Below are 15,601 nucleotides of genomic sequence, written 5' to 3'. Positions count from 1 at the left end.
ATCAAAATAAGTATCAAAATCTCGTTTATACATAGATTCGAAAAAGTTGTCAAAAAACAAATATATAACAAATAAATGTTATCAAAGGCAAGATAAGTTACTTTTCTACCAAACTGGATATATTTTTTGTGTTTTTATTCAATGTAACATGTTTATTCAGCTCGAAAAAAATACAGTGTTTACCGTGGAAAATTAAAAATGGCGCCCGGCCCGACTCTCTTTGACACGGTAAGTTTGCGAAAAGGAGTTAAAAATAAAAAAAAACTATACAAAATACTGTTAAAAACTCACCGAATATATGTCAGCCTATGTCACGGTAACATATATTGAGCGAGTTTCTAGCAGTATTTTGTCTACTTTTTTATTTTTAACTCTTTTCCCCAAACTTACTGTTTCAAGAGAGCCGGGCGCCATTTTAAATTTTCCAAAACATCGGTAAACACTGTTTTTAAGCTGAATAAACATGTTACATTAAATAAAAACACTAAAAAATTATCCAGTTAGGTAGAAAAGTAACTTGCTTTTGATAACATTTATTTGTTATATATTTTTTTTTTGACAACTTTTTCGAATCTATGTGTATAGTAATACAAACCCTCAAAATCTATATCAATATTCTTGAAATTTTAAAAGCAGTTAGAAAACACATCAAACTACAATTAGGAAGCTTTTTATTTCGTTATTTTTTTTTCTACTTATTAAGCGAAAGATATTTTTACAACCTGCTCCAGCGTAGTATAAACGGCCTATGGAATTAACACCTTCAACCTCGAAAATAGAAATCAACAAATTTTTGAACGCTCTTTTTGAAAAAAAGCTCTCTTAACTTCACCTCTAATACAAATTATGTGTGGCAAGTCTCCTCCTAAAACACTCTTTAACCCTAACAATAACACTAAGTTCGAGTGGCAAGCCCCCCCCCCAACAAAATACCTCTGTAAGCCACATACAAGCATCTAAAACAAACAAACAAAAAATAGATCCTTCCTTAAAGAAAAATACACATAAAAATAAATTGGTTAACTGTCCTAAAATGCTAGAACGGCCAGGAAATGATGAATTATTTTACATTAAATTTTTGTGAAACTAACCGCTCTCCCCTCTAATATTGTTTTTGTTAGCTTTGTCTCTGTCAAGTTTTCAGTATGTTCACACATAATTTTCCTTAGCCCTACAATTAATTCAAAGTCCGAATGGCAACCCTCCCCATATTCTCATTGCATAGAAACCCTCTTAAAACTACACATAATCATCTTTAAAAAAAAAAAAAAAAAAAAAGCATGCATATTTTCCCATAGAAAAAAAAAACAGTTAACTGCCCTAAAATGTTAGAATGACCTGTAATAGGAAATTATTTTACATTCAATTCTAAAATAATTTGTTTATCTTTCATTAAAGTTTTTCATGGCATTTTATACATAATTTCCTAAAAAGGTAGAATCACATTTTGGAGGGGTGGTCAGAAGGAGTTGAGTGGGGTTAAACAGAAGGTGTTAATCTACAATAATACCAAAGAAATATTGCAATATATTCATTTTTAAATGGTCTTATGTTTAGATTTAAGTTTTTTGTACATAAAGCACATTACAATTCAACTTTGAGTTCTCCAACTTCTTTTCTGTTTATGGATACATGGCATTTTTAAGGAATTGCTGCATATTTATGCACATTTACTGCAGATTATTTGGAAACCATAAACTTTGGGAGATTTACAGTTGCATATTCTGATTCCTTGTACAAAAATACACTTATATGGTAAATTTCATTTCTTAGTCTTGTGTTTTAACAAAGATATGACATTTTTACTGAAAAAGTAGTGTAAAAAATGTGACGAAACGCATATGGTCTTAAAGAGGGAAAAATATCCAAACGTGTGAGGCACAAAAATAGCCATAACTTCCTTAATTTTAATCAGATTTAAAAAATTTAAAAAGATTCTTTCTTAGCTCATCAAGCTCTTTCTATGCAGACCAATATTGAAATATTTCAAGCTATTTCAATTTTTTCATGTGTATTGCTAATTGTATCATCAACAAATATACCCATCTCGGACACAATATTATCAGGGAGGTCGTTTATGAATATCAGGAATAATAATGGTCCAAGGATCGATCCCTGAGGCACTCCTGCAGTAAAAGTTATGCTGCTTGGATGTACGTCTGTCAGTGACAACAATGCTTCTATTGTCTAAGATAGATCTAATTATGTTTAGTATACATCCAGTTATAATGTACAATTTAATTTTCATTAGCAGCCCCTTGTGCCAGACTTTGTCAAAGGCCTTGGATATATCAAGGGCTACAGCTGTGGCTTTGCCCGCCTTATCCAGTACATGGTAAATACGTTCACAGATAAGTGTTAAAATATCTGCAGTAGAACGGCATTGCCTGAATCCATAATGTTTGTCAGAGAGAAAATTTGCTTTTGCGAGGTGGTGAACTAGTGCTTGATTAATTAAGGTCTCAAAGATTTTAGCGAAGAAGGGGAAGAGACTAATGGGGCGATAATTGAGAGGGTCTGTTCTTTCACCAGAATTCCTGTACACTGGTACAACAGAGGCCATCTTCCAGCTATTAGGGAAGCAAGATTCAGCAAGGCATTTATTGTAGAGTTTGGAAAGTATGGGGGCTAGCTCAGTTAAACATTTCTTAATTACTATAGCAGGATGAGATCAGACCTTTGAGGTGTTTGTTTTTTATGATTTTGCGGACATGAGAAAGGGTGATTTTTACATCATCTAATGTAGCTTCAGTCCGCATAGGGAAATTTGTGAGGGAGTTGTTTGTTGGCTCTAAGGTGGAGTTGGAGACGAATCGCCAGGCAAGCAGTTTCACCGTCTTCATTGCCGTGCATGCAACCTTCTGGTTGTTGCTCAATGAAAGAATTATTGATTGCCCTTTATTCACTACACTATTATAGATTTTTCAGAAATCACAAGTTCTTATCTTTTATAATTCTATGCATTCCCTGATTATTTCAGCATGTTTTCTTTTGGATGTTGCTATTTTTCTCTTACAATGATTTCTAGCATCCATGAATTTTTGCCTATTTGTATTTGATATATGACGTATAAAACGTCGGAATGCGTGCTGTCTTTGTGCAATGGCAGCTGCACAATCTGTAGTGAACTATGGGAGTGAGTGGGGCTTGCTATAATACTTTCGCATGGTGATGTGTGCTTCAATGCCCGCTTTGCACCATTCAGTTTTCTCACTGGCACAATGTTCAGCAGGAAGCGAGAAGATATCAGTCCATGGGGCATCTCGGATGAGTTCTCTAATGGTTTCCCCAGTCAGCCCTGTTGTAGTACCTTGTTGTTTTGTGCAATGGTTCTCACCTTGAGGTTGGGATTTAAATATGTCAACTGATACCACGAGGTGGTCTGTGTTTCCAAGTGGACTGTGGGCATTAGTCACACAATCTTCAGGTCCTGTGGTGAGGAATAGGTCTAGAAGTGAAGCCTGCTGAGGTTCACGATCTGGTAGGAGAGTTGGAAACATTACTGTCTGTGTGAGGGAATGGGCTATAGAGAAGCTATAAGTAGAGCATCCAGCTGCATCTGTGTAACCTGAGAAACCAAGCCAATTTTTATGGTGGACATTAAAGTCACGAAACGCATGTATTTGGGCGTTACTATCCGAGGAGAGTGCTGCATCTATACTATCAAAGACATGATCGATTAGGGTACAATCCTGACTTAAGGGAAAACGGTAGAGAAAATATAAGTAATTAACGCAGTTATGAAATGTTAGTCGAAAGCTACATACAAGCCTCGTCATCTGATTCAAGATTTTTCTCTGTAATTTAAGGGAGGGTGCTACGGATATAGATTTCAAGCCCGTGCATATATCTATCCGAGTCCTTACATCAAAGAGAGAGGTATCCTGTCATGTTAAAGTAGTTAGAGCGAATTGAAGACTGTAAGTTTGTTTCACTTAATGGTAAGATATCTGAGGAGTTTACTAAAAAGTATGACTCTACATCATCTATATTACTTTTAAGCCCACGGATATTTGTGAAAGTGAGCCTCAAGGGCGGAGGCGAATTGGTTTTGTTTGGGTGGTTGTCTGGTTTTATTGTGATATTTGTTTGGGTTGTCATTTCATTACGTTTTTGTTTAATGTCAGCTTAGGTTAGGGGAAGAGTGTTGAGCAAAGTTGGCCTGTTTTGACACTAAGTATACACATAGTGGCTCATTAGCCGAGTTCTGTCTAGAAGTTGTGGTCTCATGAAAACCCACCAGATATAGCAGCAGGGTCCCTTTCTATGCGCAACATGGCACTACAACAATCCTTATATTATACAGCTTATGACAGAGCAGTTGGTCTAAGGATTACCAAAAAGTTAGGGCCCCTGTACTGCCAGTCAAAAACAGCACTCAGAAAAACTGTCAATCAGTTAACCTCAACCTTTCAGACAAATAAGTCATGTGAACACAAGTGACATGCAAGCAAACCCAATTTTCTCAGTTTCTGAGAGAAAGAGTGAAATTTAAAATAGGGAATAGGGGAACAGCATTCAATGTCCTAGTTATAAAACAAGGCCAAGCACAAGGTGGCTCTGGTGAGTCCTTTGTATTGTACCTCTGGTTTGGCTAATAGACAAAGAAAAAGTGTGAAAGCCGGCGATAGGCAGAGCCTATCTACTCATTAAGCAAGTTAGGTTTGCTAACCATGGATTTTGTTCGAGTCACTGGCTCCAGGAAGGTTGTTGACCATGACTGATGAGGCCTCCCTCCGCCAGTTTTATTATCAGTTTATTTCTCTTACATGGATGATCCGAAAAGATCTACGGGTCCACCACACTGCGAGGGGTAACCATGCGCCTGGTTTCTACACCAAGTATTTGTCTGCTCCCCGCATGAATGAAGATATTGAGTATCTTACTTTAAAGTTTTTCTCTATTTTACATAAATAAGCGTAGGATTAGAGATAGATTCTCCGCTTACATTTACAAGAAATTGTATCTTTCAAGTACTGTGAGAGAATCAATCTTCTCTAGCAACTAATTTGTTTTAAAATAAATGAATAGGATATTAATAATTACTTGAATATGTAAGGGAATATAAAGCAAAGAAAACAAAATAAATGAATAGGATATTAATAATTACTTGAATATGTAAGGGAATATAAAGCAAAGAAAACAAAATAAATGAATAGGATATTAATAATTACTTGAATATGTAAGGGAATATAAAGCAAAGAAAACAAAATAAATGAATAGGATATTAATAATTACTTGAATATGTAAGGGAATATAAAGCAAAGAAAACAAAAGAAATGGATTAAATCTACATAAAAAATTACACACCACATGAATAGATGCACTTAACTTCTTCGAGCAACCCATGTTGGTTTAGCTAAAAGACCAGTGTCTCCACGTGGAATGAATTGAGGTGCAAAGATTAGCGTTTATTTGAGAACAGTAAGAAAGAAGGAGGGAGGGAGTATCTGCCTTAAGAGCCAAATGTGTGCTTTGATTTTAATACTTCCTTCTTTTATTTAATTGCCTGGTTCTCTCCCACTCTGCTGTAAGGACTTAGACAGACATATGCATGGGCTTAGAGTCTATATTCGTAACACCCTCCCCCTGACTAGAGAACCAAAACTAAAATCAGACGACCCTTATGCGCTTCAGACTAAACATGCAACATAATATTAGTACTTGTATTTTCTCTACTGCTCCCCCTCCACCCAGGACTGTACCCTAATAAACAAAGTCTCTGACAGCATAGATACAGCACTCTGCCTCGATACTAGTTCACAAGTACATGTACTTGGTGATTTCAATGTCCACTACAGTAACTGGCTTGGATTCTCTACTTACACAGACGTAGCAGGTAGCACAACACATAGCTTCTGTATATCTCATTCCCTATCAAAGACGGTTACATTTCCAACACGTTTCCTAGACCAGCAGATCAACATGCTTCTCTTCTAGATCTATTTCTGACCACAGTTCTCGATGATTGTAAAACGAATGCCCACAGCCCACTCAGGAATCCTGATCATGCTGTGATAATGGTAGAAATCGCCCCAAAAACTGAAGACCCACTGCTCAAAACAATGAGGTATCACAAAAAGGCTGATTGGGAAGCCATCAGGGATCTCATCAGAGATGCCCCATGGGGAAATATCTTTTCTCTTCCAGCTGAACAGTGTGCAAATGAGATCACTGAATGGTTCAAAACTGCGATTGAAGCACATGTTCCGACACAGAAATTCTATAACAAGCCCCACTCTCCGCAATGGCTGACTTCTACGTGCAGCTGCCATTGCTCAAAGGCAGCATGCATACCGCAGATTCAACCGACATAAGTCCAGTTCAAATAGACAGAAGTATATAGAAGCTAGAAGTAATTGTAAGAGAGAAATAGTGGCAGCTAAAACAGAATACACTGAAATAACCATGAAAACACATTGACGCACAGAAATTAGGAACCCGTGATTTTTGGAAACTCTACAACAGTGTAGTAAATAATGGGCAGTGAACGATTTTCCCACTATCAAACAATCATGAGGTTGCTTGCATGGCAACCGAAAAGGCTAACCTGCTTGCCAATCAGTTTGCCTCAAACTCCACATTGGACCCGGCACCCCACTTCCTCCATGATTTTCCTTTATGAACAGACGCCACACTAGATAATCTGAAAATCACCCCTTCTCAGGTACATGGTATCATAAAAAATCTAGACCCCTCAAAAACATGTGGACCTGGTCTCATCCCGGTTGTGCTATTAAAAAAATGCTCCACTGAAGTTGCTCCAGTTCTCTCTATACTCTTTAAAAAATGCCTTAACAAATCTTGCTCTCCTGACTGCTGGAAAACTACTTCTGTGGTACCAGTTTTCAAGAATTCTGGTGGAAGAACTGACCCATTAAATTATCGCCCCTTTAACCTCCTCTCGCTTTTCGCAAAAATATTTAAATCCTTAATTAATCAAACCCTAGTCCAACACCTAAACTCCTGACCGACAATCAATATGGATTTAGGCAAGCCCGTTCCACAGCAGATATCCTAACTGTAATCTCTGAATGTATATACCGTTTACTGGACAAAACAGGAAAGTACAGCGGTAGTCCTCGATATATTTAAGGCTTTTGACAGGGTATGGCACAATGGTCTTCTAAGGAAAATTAGATCATATGGTATCACTGGAAGAATACATAATGTAATTAAATCCTTCTTAAGTAAGAGAAAACTCCAGGTTGTCCTCGACGGTCGTACATCTAAACAATCTGATATAAATGCGGGAGTATTTATTATCCTTGGACGTCTATTGTTCCTGATATTCATAAATGACCTCCCTGATAAAATTGTTTCTGAGATGGGTATATTTGCTGATGACCACTCTATAACAGGCATGAGGGAAAAACAAATGAATGTATATCTAAGGAAATGGCAGAAACACTAGAGGAAAACTTCCAATCTGTAGTGGAATGGGGACAAAAATGGATGGTCACATTCAATGCTGTCAAGACTAAGCTTGTTTCCTTCAATAATTACAAGAAACCTTCTCTACCACCAATAGCAATGGTCAAAAACACATTACATGAACTCCTTGGCCCAACGTTTACAAGGAACATGAACTGGAATAGATACATTCAGAACATTGCTAAAGCTCCTGCGAAGAAGGTGGGCTGTATTTATTTGCTTCCCCACTGAGCAAATTAGGCACAAGGCCATTTTTTAACGTGAAGAGATTGGGAAAATGGGGACCAGCTCCCCGAGGAGTAGAGGAGCTGGATTGTGACAATTGGTATGAAGGGTTTCCCCTACATTGACCAATAACTGATTGCTACAAGAGCAATGGTCTGATATGTGGGGTTGCCCCCACTTATGGTCTTTGCTTGCAGCATCTGCCGGAACAGATACTACACTTTGAGATATTAAATTCTTTATTCAAGCTAAAATTACAAAGTAAATTCCAACTGAACTTAGGCACAAGGCCAACTCAAAAGGGGGGAAAAAGGGGGGTTGTTGGTCATCCTTGTCACTCCAGAACTAAAACAAAGTTTCTCTTAGCTAGTATCTTTCACCATGATACCGCATTTACCCTTTCATACTGGGGGATGTCCTACTTAGAACCCAATTGTTTAAAACATTTTTTATTAACGTGTAAAAACAAAAAAGATAATGATGATACAATAATTCGTGTCGAGGGCGGGGGAAGAAAAAATACAAAAGTGGTTAGTAGGACCCTCCCAACCCCGTCTAGTTGATAGACCGCCTATTCCACTTTGGTTTATAAAGGAACCTGAGCTCTTGCAGGCCGGTCTCTAAGTGGGGATGCTCTATAGATGGGATGAAATGAAGAAAAGAAAATTTTGTGGGTGAAGGATGAGGCGTTAGTGATTGATTTCTTTCTCTCCAAGATGGGTGAAATGTAGAGTGAGGGGTGAAAAGAAAAATTGCAGATAGGAGGGGATAGTAAAAACATTTTGTTTAACAATTTTCATGCCTCGGATGAAATGTTTTTCTAACTTATTTACTTATATTGCTTCCCTCTTTTTGGAAATCATAATTTATCATTCTATGACTTAGTTTCATGATTAAATATAAGGCTTATACTGGCCACATGTATATGATTACTGATTACTAGCACAAATGTTATTTTTTAATGTCTGCTTTGAACTGATAATACTTTGCCTCCTGTCTGTTTTGCATGATAAACATTAAAAATCCTTATACTCCTAAATCCTCCCCAAATTCCTGTATATCTTTATTGTATATTAATCCTGTATTCTTGTAAGTATATCATCTCTCCTGTTCCAACTGGACAAAAAACCAATTGCTCTTCTCTCCAAGCTGATATAAAATCACATACTTTGCACGTACCTTGGGAGGGGGGTTTAGGTTCCGGTCCTAAACTTTAGTAGGCTGACCCTTTAAAAATCAATAAATACTAAACATCTATAGATTTCTATTGCTAAAGGGTGCATTATCTTAACCTATATTTATATTCTACAGAATATCTATAAAATAGATACCTATTAGCCACAGTGCCGAGATTATAAGTGATCTATATTAACTAGCAACTATATCTTTCACTTAGATGGGATAAAGTACTGGTGATTATCTTTACATGAAAGCTACCACTTAATGCACATCTCAAAACGTACCCTAAACCTTATACTATAATTTCCAATTAATCACTAATTCACAAAATAGTTCATCTTTTCTTAACCCTAGTAGATATTAACCTTAAATCTACACCCCATACTCATAGATACCTCCTTCCAAAACATAGCCACATCTTCCAATTTTAATCCTTTGACACTTCAAAGCAGATACTAATTCTTTGATACTAAATCTATTAATCCAAACGATCACTTCAGGGGCATAGAAATACCTGGCTTTGAAACCAGGCGCTGGGAAAACCCTTTTGGTGCTGATGGACCCGTAGATCTGGTCAGGTCATCCATCTAGAAGGAAAACTCCAATTTGTAAACCTGTGCCACTGACCTCATACGATTTGGCACCAAACAGGGGAAGGAAGCCTCCTCAGTCCTTGATAACAACTTCTCTAGAGCTGGTGACTTGATCAAATCACCGGTTTGCAAACCTAAACTGCTTAAGGAGTAGATATGCTCTGCCTATCGGCAGGCTTCCATACTCTTTCTTTTGCAGAGGTGCGGCCGCAGGGACTCATTAGAGAGTTCCAGTGCATTGTTCCCTGACTAGGGCAATGAATGCCGTCTGCCACATTTGCCTCATTCCCTTCCCTTATAGCTGGGCATCTTGTGAGTGCTTGTTTACCATATATGCTAACATGATTGGACTGCTGTCAGACAGGTTTGAGGGTAGCGGTTTGGCAGTTGCTGGTTGCTGTTTCTAACTGATAGTACAGGAACCCTAACTCTTTGGTAGCGCTTAGAGCGGCTGCTCTATCATCAGTTGTATAATGTCAGGATGTTTGTAGTGCAATGTCGCGCATGGAAAGGGGTTCTGCACTCATTTCTGGTGAGCATTCCTGAGGTCACATTCATGTGCTAATGGTCTACTTGTGTTGCATCGTGGTGGCTAATGGTCTACTTGTGTTGCATCGTGGTATGCACAGCCGTTTTGCCTAGCACCTGACTCTAGATCTAAAACTGCAAAATAAAATAACAGCTCAATCCAAAAGAAACGTTCAAACCAGACACACACACTCAATAAATTCCTCTCCTCCCTTGAGGCTTGCATTTACAATTATCCATTGACTTAGAGCAACCTTAGATGATGTTGAATCATTTCTACTAGCAAACTCCCCGGATATTTTAGCACTAAGTGAAACTAACTTGCACTCCTCTATCCTATCTAACCATTTTAACATGTCTGATTATCTTCCACTTTGTCGTAAGGACTCTGACAGACACATGCACGGACTTGGAGTCTATATTCGTAACACCCTCCCCATGTCTAGGTAATCTAAACCAGAATCAGATGACCAGGCCTTCATATGTTTTAAACAAACTTTACAACATAACGTTAGCTACCTGTATTTTCTTTATCACTCTCCATCAATCCAGGACTATACTATAATCAATCATGTCTCTGATAGTATAGTTGTAGCACTCTCTTTTGACACCAGCGCCTAAATACACGTATTTGGTGACTTTAACGCTCACCACAGAAATTTGTTTGGCTTCTCTAACTACACTAACACAGCTGGTAGCATCATCCATAACTTTGCTACATCCCATTTCTTGACACAGACAGTAACATTCCCGACCCATCTCCCAGATCGTCAGAACAAGCAAGCCTCACTTCTGGATCTATTTCTGACAACAGTTCCTGAGGATTACGTAACAGATACTCATTGCCCACTCAGGAATGCTGATCATGCTGTGATAATGATAGACATTACTCTAAAGTTTCAAGCCCAAGTTGAAGAGCCATTGCTCCAAACGACAAAGTACTACAATAAGGCTGACTGGGATGCCATTAGAGATCACATTAGAGATGCCTCATAGGGAAATATCTTTTCTCTTCCTAAATGCGCAAATGAGACTACTGAATGGTTCAAAGCAACAATTGAAGCACATGTTCCTACACGGAAGTTCTATAGCAAATCCCACTTTCCCCAATGGTTTACTTCTACTTGCGCAGCTGCCATTGCTCATAGGCAATATGTATACCGTAGATTTATCTGGCATAAGTCCTGTACAAACAGACAAAAGTTTATAGGAGCTAGAAGTAATTGTAAGAAAGAAATATCAACATTTAAGAGTGAATATACTGAAACCACTAATAAACGCATTGAAGTGCAGAAATTAGGAACTCGTGATTTCTGGAAAATCTATAATATTTTAGTTAATAATGGGCAATCAACAATACCCCCACTATTCAATAATTATGAGGTTTTTTGCACAGCAACTTAGAAAGCTAACATGCTTGCCCATCAGTTTGCCTCAAACTCTAGTTTGGACCCAGCAAACCATTCCATCCCTGATTTTCCTTGGCAGACAGAAACCACACAGGATGATCTGAAAATCACCCCTTCTCAAGTACATGATATCATAAAAACCTAGACACCTCAAAAGCATGTGAACCTAATCTCATCCCGGCTGTGCTATTAAAAAAATGCTCCGCTGAGGTTGTTCCAGTTCTTTCTAAACAAATGCCTTAACAAATCTTGCTTTCCTGACTGCTGGAAAACTGTTTCTGTGGTACCAGTTTACAAAAACTCTGGCGAAAGAAATGACCCATTAAATTCTCACCCAATTAGCCTCCTCCCTCTTTTTATCAATATTTGAGTTCATAATTAATCAAGTTCTAGTCCACCACTTGCTAAAACTTCTGTCTGACACTTAATATGGATTTAGACAAGTCCATTCTACTGCAGATATTCTAACTGTAATCTCTGAACATATATACCAAGCACTGGATAAGGCAGAGGAAGGGAGGACAGTAGCCCTAAATATATCTAAGGTTTTTGACAGGGTATGGCACGATAGTCTTCTCATCAAAATAAAATATGGTATTATTGGACGAATACTTAACATAAATCCTTCTTAAATGAGAGAAGAATCCAGGTTGTCCTTGATGGGTGTACGTCTGAACAAGATGGTATAAATGCAGGTGTACCTCAGGGATCGATCCTTGGTTCTTTTATTATTTCTGATATTCATAAATGACTTATCTGATAAAATTGTCTCTGAGATGGGTATATTTGCCGACTGCACCCCGCTCTATAGCAGGCACGTGAGGAAAACTAATGAGCACATATCTAAGATAATGGCAGAATTTCTAGAAGAAGACCTTCAGTCTGTAGTGAAATGGAATCAAAAATGGATGGTAATGTTCAACGCTGCTAAGACAAAGCTCGTTTCCTTCAATAATTACATGGAACCTTACTAACCACTAATAGCTATGGCTAAAGATACATTACCTGAAAGTACTTTGTTCAAACTCCCCAGCTTAACTGTCACAGGAAACATGAGTTGGAAACGATGCATCAAGATCATTGCAAAGAAGGTGGGCTCTCTCTACCGTGCTAGAAAGTTACTTCCATCTGAAAGTATCCTGTACCTCTACAAAGCCACCATTCACCCATGTATGGAGTACTACTGTCACATTTCGGCTGGTGCATCTGCTACTAGTCTTACACTCCTGGACACTGTTCAAAAGAGAGTCGCCAACCTGATAAGTCCTGAACTGTTATCTAAGCTTCAGCCCCTGTCACATCGACGAAATGTTGCATCCCTCTGCTTTTTTTACAAGTATTTTAATGATGGACGCTCTAACAAACTACAAACCCTTGTACCTCCTTGACGAAAATACCCCGACAAATCCAATAAGCAGCTAAGTCCCACCCCTACATAGTAGAGATCCCTTGATGTAAGAAAGCCTTCTTATAGTTTCTTCCTCAGAGCTGCTAGACTTTGGAATTCTCTTCTGGCTTCCTGCTTCTCCAACTATACTGACATGCAGAAGTTCAAGTGTAATGTGAACAGACACACTGCTGCTAAACTCCCTACTCCATAGAACCCCTGCAACTTAGGTCCCTGATGGTAACCCAGTACATCAAAGTGACAATGTGCCTTGTTTGGGGTAAAAATGTAATAAAACAAAACAACAAAAAAAAAAAAAACTGGTAAAACCAAAGAGGAAAACTATGTAAAAAAATAAATGGATGATTGGACTTAAGGAGTCGGAGTTGGATAAAAAATTCTGACTCCGACTCCTAGTACTTTTAGAAATTCGACTCCAATTTCTACTCCAGCTAAAACCTCCGACTCCGCAACCCTGGTATTTTGAGAACTTAAAGTGCTTTGGTTTTAAAATATGACAATTTTAGCAGAACCCCTTGAAATCTTGTGATTATCCAAAGCGTTTTATCGTCCGTGCATATTGCTAACTAAAGTTGCTAGTTGACTTTTGGCTTGCAAGGCCATGAGGAACAACTTTTTAGATAATACCTGGTGTTCCCAAATAGTTAGCCACTTATTTACTGACCAGCCTTAATGTTGCTTGACTTTCCTCGATATGTAATTAGCAGTAATAGACTGTGAATTTTTCTACCATTCTTATTGTATCAAACGTAGATCAAATAATCCAAATAAAAATTAATTTTGAAGATTCTTACTGTGATTGAATGTTTGAGATGAAAATTTGTTTTGATTCAGAATATTTGATTTTTTCTTTATTTCAGTTTTATACATCAGCACGCAGAAAAGACGAATATGAAGCAAAAGCAGTTTTTTCCTGGAAAGTATTGATGTGTTAATTTGATCAAAATATCACTTCATAGTCAATTCTAAAAAAGAACCATTTTGTATGCATGAAATTTTTATTTAAATAAAAGTTTTTTTTGTTTTGTCTGAGAGGAAAGGTTTTCCCAACTTTTTCAAAAAAACAACTTTGATTTAATTTGAAGTGATCATTTAATAATGAGAATATAAAAATCAAAATGGAAAAAAAACAAAACATTGGTGCTTCTTTGTTATTAAAGCAAAAATCAAACTATTGAATTTCAAGTCATGTCACAGTAATGAACATATCCAAAAATTTATAAAAAAAATAATAAGGGAGAAAATTATTAATGAAAATAATTTTCAAAGAAAATTAGTGAAAATTGAGTTTTGCTAAAAATAAACAAAAGAGGTCGAATCGTAACAAGAGAGGTAATAATTTTCTGAAAACTTTGGAAATTAGCAAAACTCAATTTTTGCTAATTTTCTTCTAAAACTATTTTCATTGATAATTTTCTACTTTATCCTTTTGCATAATTTTTGGATGTGTTAATTCCTGTAACATGACAATTAAGTAGATGCCAAGGTTTTTACTTGAAATTCAATGTTTTGAGTTTCAAGCTATAATAACGAAGAAGCAGCAAAAAATTATGAAAAATTAAAAAAAAAAAAAAAAAAAAAGAATTAAAAAAATATTTTTTGATATTGTTAAATTTCATTTACTGATTTTTCCCATTTTTCTTCAAATATTAAACACTAATCTCAATATTTCTGAGTGACAATCTTTTTAAAATGATCAGTTTTGATGAAGTTAATATTCACTATTCTCATCCAATTTGCTGAAAATTACCAACTGAATCACATGACTATTTTAGATCCAAAAATAATTCTGAAAAACAAATTAAAAAGAAAGAAAATTATTATATTTGTAACACGTCTAAAATATTACATTTGCTACATTGACGTGTTCAAAAATTTTATATATAATTTATTTCTTACATTTTAATCTAAATTAACAAGTAAAATTCATGTTTTTTTTTTTTAATGGTTGGAAAATATATTTTTCTTGAAAGTTTACTTAAAACAAGAAAAAATTTGATTTCTTTGTTGGAAAACGTATTCTAATTGGATTTTTCATTCCGATCTTGGGTATTAGCTTAAAATGTTTCCGGTAGTGAGGCCAAATTTTGGGAGTATTCATGAGTTTATTAGAGTCAGCTCTTAGTTACCTTTACTCTCAGCTCCAACTTTGGCTTAAATAAAATTTGTCTCTAGTACAGCACGAAACTGTTTCAGACGCCCTTGGCCGTTATCTTTACCCTACCACCTCAAAATCTATCTTTCCCAAAACTTTCTACCATTTCTTTTGCCTACATTACTTCTCAACTCTACCAATTTCTCCTACCTACACAACCATCCTCAATGTAACAAAGCTACAATATTTGCAAAATATTTGCTTACAAAACATATTCATCCACAAACCATTTTTATACAAAACATACTTATAGTTTTGGCATAAAATGATCCAACAACCAATTTTTTCATGAATTTATAATACAATAGTTTAATTCTAAAGAATTTCAATTGTTTAAGACTTTTGCTTTTTAATTTACAATTTTAGAAAAAAAAACATATTACTCTTTATCATGGATTTAACAGTTGGTCATCTTGTATTATTTTTCCTTGAAGAAAAGAAATGATACGTTTTTATTTAAGATCTCATTAAAACATATAAACCTAAATGTCTGGGTTCTTTTTCAATTTCTGTTTGTATTGAAGACAATCGTCACTTTTGCTCTTTCCATATTGGATGCTAAACAGTAATTAACATAAAAAAATCAGTTGCCATGTTTACAAAAATGCTACTACTACGTATCGATTTTTATTTTTTTAATGGAAATCACTCCAGACAACGCATGAAACCA

At 36.4% G+C, this 15,601-nt stretch overlaps 1 protein-coding gene across 1 annotated transcript in view; it reads left to right on the top strand.

The window, feature by feature from the left end:
• LOC145246796 (U6 snRNA-associated Sm-like protein LSm6) overlaps positions 1 to 13,808 on the top strand; it is a 33,550-nt gene extending 19,742 nt beyond the window's left edge. The window contains exon 4 of the mRNA XM_080108595.1: positions 13,637 to 13,808. Coding sequence (XP_079964721.1) covers positions 13,637 to 13,671 — 35 coding nt within the window. The 3' untranslated portion in view covers positions 13,672 to 13,808. The remainder of the gene's footprint in view (positions 1 to 13,636) is intronic.
• The last annotated feature ends 1,793 nt before the right edge of the window (positions 13,809 to 15,601 follow it).

This window comes from Euprymna scolopes, chromosome 24 (assembly GCF_053919585.1).
Source record: "Euprymna scolopes isolate OS-2025 chromosome 24, ASM5391958v1, whole genome shotgun sequence".
Lineage (NCBI taxonomy): Eukaryota > Metazoa > Mollusca > Cephalopoda > Sepiida > Sepiolidae > Euprymna > Euprymna scolopes.
The sequence above is the reverse complement of the archived record's forward strand: the minus strand, read 5'-3'. Positions and strand labels throughout refer to the sequence as shown.